Source organism: Dermacentor andersoni, chromosome 11, assembly GCF_023375885.2.
Source record: "Dermacentor andersoni chromosome 11, qqDerAnde1_hic_scaffold, whole genome shotgun sequence".
Lineage (NCBI taxonomy): Eukaryota > Metazoa > Arthropoda > Arachnida > Ixodida > Ixodidae > Dermacentor > Dermacentor andersoni.
The window spans coordinates 83,231,875-83,238,787 of record NC_092824.1 but is presented as its reverse complement, the minus strand read 5'-3'; the positions used below and the strand labels follow the sequence as shown (position 1 = coordinate 83,238,787).

Sequence of the window (6,913 nt, the reverse complement as noted above, 5' to 3'; positions counted from 1 at the left end):
AAACGTGTGACAAAATGAGAACACTGCAAGAATATGGGGAGTAAAAAGAGAATGTAGAAATACTATACTCCGTTCCGTACTTAGCAGGCAATGCTGCAGAAACTGCGCAAACTGGTGATAAGGGGCGTGACGAGCATGTGATGCCCCCTCAGGTGTAATCCTCATTAGCCCACCAGGCTCTGTGGGCAACATTGGTCACTAAACCAAATAAACACTGACGAGCACAGCTGCTCGCGGTCAGTCATCGTTGACCGCCACCACGCTGCAGATCGTCTCTTTAACAGAGGGTGCCTGCCCCAAGAGTAGTTTGTTATGAAACTCGTCATGCTAAAGCAAAACTTTGAAAACTGCAGCAACGTTATTATCCAACAATGCTATTTAAATACACACACTGCTTGCTTAGCACATTGCTGACATGATGCTGCACAAGGTGAAGCTTAACTAGATAAGAGGAGCCACTGCAAGGAGGAGTAGAGATTATACACGTCAGCCCTTTTATTGTTTCATAACACACATTCCTTCTGGGGTTCATAAGTGTGCACAAGTTCTGGACAGGGTTTTTTTGAGGAACATACAAAAATAACAGGAAGTCAATGTTTTCAATGTTAGTTGTCTTCAACACATAACAAAGATGTTACACTCAGACACACCATGTGGTCTGCATGTTGCTCATTTTGACATGCAGCAGCAAATGCACAACGGACATTATGTACAAAGCATTACGGAGGATGGGGTCACGCCAAACGCAGCACTGTAAGAATTCGCAGGCTGCATACAGCAACAACAATAACCTCTGGACCATTGACAGGCCACTGAGGCTGTAAAATAAAGATGAGTTGGAAACTATGATACGATGAATGTACAATGGTCTTCTTCAGTGAGATCAACTGGGGTGGTGCCCATTCACCGTCGCTCGCGATATCGGCGCTCGACACGGCTTGGTGGGGGTCGTGCTGTTCTCCTGATGAAGTCATCGACCGTCATTTCATACTGCAAACGAATGAGAAGGAAGAAAAGAAAAGTTAATAGGTGCTGTGGCTGTAAAGCCTTTCCCACACAATACCTTTCTCACACATGCATGCCGAACTGCTCAAAACTAACAACTGTTGAAATCTGCGAGCATTGCTGGCTCTACTGCACAAGCAGACACAACAAGTCTGATTTGCAGGTTTCAATGGTTGTTTTCAATGGCTGATGAACATGCACTTGTGACAGGCATTTTAGCAAAGCTATCAGAGCTGCTTTATTATTACTCAATACAGTTACAAATTACTGAACCGACCACATCAACCTGTAATATCACAAAACACATGACAAGGCACGAAACAAACATTATTTCGGCCACAATTTTCTCAGGTAATGAGTAACATTTTGGCAACTAGACATTGAGAATATTCCAACAAAGTATGCCTACAAGTCTAACCAAGTTTTCTTTACTCAAGGCTCTATAACGACCGTGTCAAATAACAATGCAACAATTACTAAAAGCGGCGACAAACCAGAGCCACACTAATCTGCTTCGCATACCGATCGCTTCTCTGGTTGCCTTGAAGTTCGTGATGCTACACCATGGTTGTAGTCGATGTGATGCATGTTTCGGTCATAGTGGTACGGCATGGCATCCATGGGAAAAGGCGGCTGCAGAAACATGGAACATTTATGTCAAATCAACAGCTAGTAAACACGAAGCCACGACAGTCCACATAACATTTACAGCAAGGAGAAGAAGGAAAGCTTGAATTCTTCCTCTTACAATGAAATTGGCGATAACATGAATATGTGCATATCGTAAAGCAGTGTGCACCCTTTAGTGACTACACGGGAACGTTGTCAGTATGCAGCCATTAAAAAATACGGAATGAGAGGTTAAAGGGATACTAAAGACAAAATAGGTTTCACTCTATTAGCAAATTACATTTCTACAATACCAAGACGGTCATTCTTACTGTAAGAGGAGACTCGAAAATCCACAAAAGGCAAAATGAAAGAAAAGTGGCGATGCTGTTTTGAAGTTTTCACACCAGCTTGGCAAGACTTTATGGATCTTGATGGTGTCTGCTCAGGTCTACAGTGGACTCTCGTTAATAGGAACTTCAAGGGACCAGGGGAGAAAGTTCCGTTTATAAGGAGTTCTATTTACTGAGAGATAGAGCTCAAGTGTACACAAGATGCTCTTTTGAAAGGGGCAAATGCTTTATCGCCAACAGCAGACAATAAGGTGTAGCAGTTTGATTACAAAGCTGCTGCTTACAAATTCTCTACTTGCACACAGTTGCTGACTAGAACTATGAGCATAGAACATAATTACATAAAGAAAAAAAGTCATTTAGGCAAAGAAAATAGCCATTTTAGTGAAACAATCACTCTCAAAGTCATTGTTGACTTCAGTCTCCATTCTCAAGAGTGAACGCATTGTGCTGGAATTCTGTGCCACCACTGAAAACACTGAGGAAACGTTTAGCTCACAGACACTGTTAAAAAAAAAAAATTCACAATCCCGACAGAGCCACACTAATTATGACACCAACAAAAGAAAGCAAAAGCCACCTTAGTGACAACACAGAGAAATGGTGAGAAAACACGAAAAGGCAATATAATGGTCCCTGTCGCGATGCCACTGAAATTAGGCTCACAGCTTCATTTTCAGTAATATTTTGCGTTCAGATTAACCGGAGTTGCACAAAATGTTGTTCCGTTTAGTTTCTTTTTTCATTTTCTTTTATACAAAACCAACCAAACATAAGAATGTTTCATTTAAGCGATAATTCAATTTAAGTAATTTCTGCTTAATGAGATTCTACTGTAATTACCTTTTTGCCTGTGAAGATGGATGACATTGTATTTTAAAAGAGCCAAGGACTCAACGTAGCAAGTTTCGAGAATATCAACTTATCCAAGAAAGTCTAAATACAAAAATTTTGAAACTTTGCAATTCGCGATATCACACTGACATACTTAGGGAATTTAACGCGAAATTCGAAAAATGAAACTTGGGCCTTCGTTTTCACTTCTAATGATCTAACTACCGCTGCAATACTAACAAAAATAGACTTCTCAAAAACTACTTCACTGTGAACTGATTGAGCATCTTTTTACTCTTCCTTTAATCAACCACTTTACCAAATATATTATGATGGTGAAAACAGCGACGAATGAACTGCCATGGCAGAACTTTGGAAACCCATGTCACCAAATGCGCAGGCAAGGCAAAGGACATGCTTTGAAAAATAAATCCTCTTGGATACCCATACCTCACCAAACTTAATATTAGTAATGGTACAAGTACATAGCTTTCAAGCTATTTCACGGCCTTACTATGGATCACCTTGAAGTCTGAATACAATCAGGAGTACAAAAAATTAGCATGGTCAAAAGTGGCCATAAAAGCATATCAACACTTTTCTGTATGCACCTACGCTTGCATGTATACAGCCTGTATTCCGGTCAATATCAATTTGAAAGCTACGCAACAAAATGACTGTTCAATACACACAGCAACAAACGCTGGATGCACACGACAAACGGAGTAATGTGGGCCAGGCTACCTAGGTGGTTTTGGTCACCATATTTACACGCTTCTAATGCATGCTCGATCGTAAAGCGTACTCGTTTTCCATCACTAAAAGAAAAAAAAAACAACCTCGACTGTAACGTACACCACCAGTTTGCTGTGACCAAAAACAATTCCTTTACAGTACTGCATAATTCATTCCTTCATACAGAAATACAACTTTCCCTCATTTGGAAAAACCAAGATTTACACCAAATACAAATACACTAAAGTTGCAATAAATAAAATCGCCGTTTTGCCCGAAAGGCAAAGCATCATTTGGATAGCAAATTAGTAGACAGCTATACACGAAAAGTAAGGTTAGTAGTTTTATTGGCCGCATAAACTTTTAAACATTCGCTTTCTAAATTAAAAAGCATGGTGTCACGCATGCACTAGCAAAACGTGAACACGTTTCACTCAATGACCGCGGAAACTTTTTATCAAAACGCTGGAGTGATGAAGTGATGAAGTGATGCAGCAGGAGCGAGCAAATTGACCTTTGTGCAGCCTCTCTCTTCAACGAGAACTAAGCGACGAGAACACAGCATGGTGCGCCTAGATGCATAGACTGTCTCCATCGCAGATCACTTTCAAGATAGGGGCTGCACTACTGCTGAATTAGAACGCCTCTCCTGTTTGCACCAGTCCCGCACGCAAGTTTCAGGAACTCCGAACGCCTGTGATACGGCCCGATTTCCATCCATGTCTGCACACGTGATCACTTTCCCTTTAATTGCCGTGATGAATTTGGTGTGCTTTCGCAGTCGGCACTTCCATGCTGACAGAGCAAACGTAGAAAACGGGAAGACGGATGGTGCACTAACCTAAGCCAATGCTTCCTTTACTAGATGCTTGCCACAGCGCTCGCTTTCCCATTGTAGCAGCGGTTCCCCTAGTTCTGCATAAATTCCATGAGGCGGCACCCGTTGCATTTTCACTTTCCGGCGGCGGTGGCAGCAGCGGCCAAATGCTTCTGCTGGCACATTCATAGCGCCAATATGCATGGGTGTCTGCTAGCGAGTGTTCTTGCGGGCCTCCGAGACGGTAACAGATGCCATGCTAGCCTCGGAGGCCATATCACATGATCTAGGTTGCAAGAGATCTAGGTTTTGCCATAAGCGACGCTTGATGCCTCTTCGGGGAGACATGAAAAGGGAGAGGGGATGGAACTGGGTTTACTGGACCATGCGGCAGGTATCTATCGTAAAGGAGGCATTGCCTAAGCACACGTACTACACAGCTAGGCTCGAAGTGCGTACGAGGCGGCAATCTTGAAATGCCGATGGCGATATGGTAACGCAGATTTAGAGTCACTCAATCTTAACGCGCATGCAATTTTTGGACCCCGTTTTATCGGGGGGAAAAAAGCTCGTGTTAGATGTGAGAGTGATTGTCTCATGGTTTGACTGTGGCTCACAGACAATGTCCACTGGACTGAGACCAGAATAAACAATACAACGGTAGGCCGTGTGTCCTTTCGATGCAGTGTACTAGAATATACCATGTGTTGAGGAAGCATTAGCACCATAAAAAACAACCTTACTGGTAATATTGTGATGGCCAAGCTAATGCCGGCTGTGCACATGCCACTGTGCGAATAATGTCAAAAAAATTGCATGGCATGATGCCAAGCACCTGAACTTGTCATTATACAATGCACCTACTGTGTAGGTGATGGTGACAAGAGTTCTGAATAACTGAGCACATCATACTTTGAGAGCACAAGATAATCTACTACATGTGTAGCTAACAGACAGATTTATGGCGTTTTTCACTGGTCTATCTAGAGCAGGATTTTTGGTCTGCGGCGGCGCAACCATACTTCACTGGTCGATCCAAAGCAGGTTGGCACTTTCCACTGGTCCCTTCGGATCAACTCGCTAAGCACCGGATCACTCTCACTAGCTCCGCTGCCGAGCATGGACTCGGGCACAAATAGGACGAGAAGCATGTCGCTTCCACACAGTGTGTGACAGAGGTTGGTTGTTATGGGAACATGAAGAGATGAAGTCAAGATCCAAAACGTAGCATTTTTGATCTCTGCTGGCAGGATCAGATTAGTGAAATCCGAGCACTCGCTCCAGGACTTTGGCAGCCGCTTGCTCCAAGTTACTGCATTTCCGACACGTAGTGCAGCACCAGAACCTCAGCTATTACAAAATGGCTTTGCTCGTTGATACAACGCCTTTGGCATGATTGTAATGGACAATGGCAGATGGCATTTACAAAAGAGATATGTTTTGCGAGTATGGGCCTTGATATTGGAAAATGTATGCCCAGCATAATTTGTCGCAATTGGAGAATTGCAACTACAAGATCATGAACACAACAGCATGGCAGTTCCTTCACTTCCTCACTGTGCCATGTCACTTGTCTGTAACAGTGCCAGAATGTAGCATGAAAGTATTATTGCAAACGCCCTGACGTGATGCTGTAAAAGAGAAAAAGAAAGCCCTACCGGTGGCCCATATGGCATTGGCGGCAAGGGTGGTCTTTGATGATGGTGGTACTCCCTGAGGTAGTCTTGGTAAGCCTATTGATTTAAAATAAAAGAAGGGGTGATATTGCTACAACCAAAAATTGTCAGTTTCGCCTAAAGTGCAAAGAAAGAACAGTGACAGGTCAGTATTACACACGGCACTTTACAAAGTATCAAAACTGCAGTCGACATCCCCAGCAGAGTGAGAACTGGAGCATCACTGCTGCTGCCTGTCTGAAGTATGGGTTTAGGCAGAATGTAGTGCAAATAAGAAAAAACAGGTGCAAAAGGGTTATGTGGCTATACTGCTGGATCTTCCAAGCCCAAATTTCTAACATGGATAGCCCTTTGAGGTAAATTTTTAAGCCATGCTTTGGTCTGAACAAGCAAATGACTTAAAACAAATATGTAAAACAATTTTCTGAGTAAAGGAAACAGTAGTGCCTGCCACTGTTGGGGTAAAACATGGCACAAGCCACATCTCGCAGCAGCCACAGATGGCGCTACCGTTCCATTGACAATCGAAATATAGCACTGCTGCACCTTGGCACACGTTTTTGAATACTGCATCCAAATATGTTGCAAATGAAATGCATGGCAAAACGCTACCTGTGGGTCAAGTTTTAGCATGAACTAGCCAGCAGCTTAGAAATATGTTTTACCAAACCTCATAATGAAAAGATAACACCTTCATTATATATGATGCTTGTTATGAGCATAGATTCATTACACACTGATATTGGTAAAAAACATTCTACATTTACGACATACTGAGGTTCAACTTAACACAAGTCATGGTAATTTTGTGCATCATTTGATGTCTGGCCTGCCAGTCCCATTGGACTGCTTAGGCCCAAGTGCCACCCCAGGCCTAAGGCACA

General features: G+C 42.8%; 1 protein-coding gene across 2 annotated transcripts in view; it reads right to left on the bottom strand.

The window, feature by feature from the left end:
• Positions 1-471: 471 nt before the first annotated feature.
• The window catches only part of Ythdc1 (YTH domain containing 1), a 55,582-nt gene continuing 49,140 nt past the window's right edge, over positions 472-6,913 (bottom strand). For both annotated transcript variants that reach the window (XM_055064834.2, XM_050167411.3), the window contains 3 exons: positions 6,012-6,086; positions 1,528-1,638; positions 472-990 (listed from right to left, as the gene is read on the bottom strand). In XM_055064834.2, coding sequence (XP_054920809.2) covers positions 904-990; positions 1,528-1,638; positions 6,012-6,086 — 273 coding nt within the window. In that variant the 3' untranslated portion in view covers positions 472-903. The remainder of the gene's footprint in view (positions 991-1,527; positions 1,639-6,011; positions 6,087-6,913) is intronic.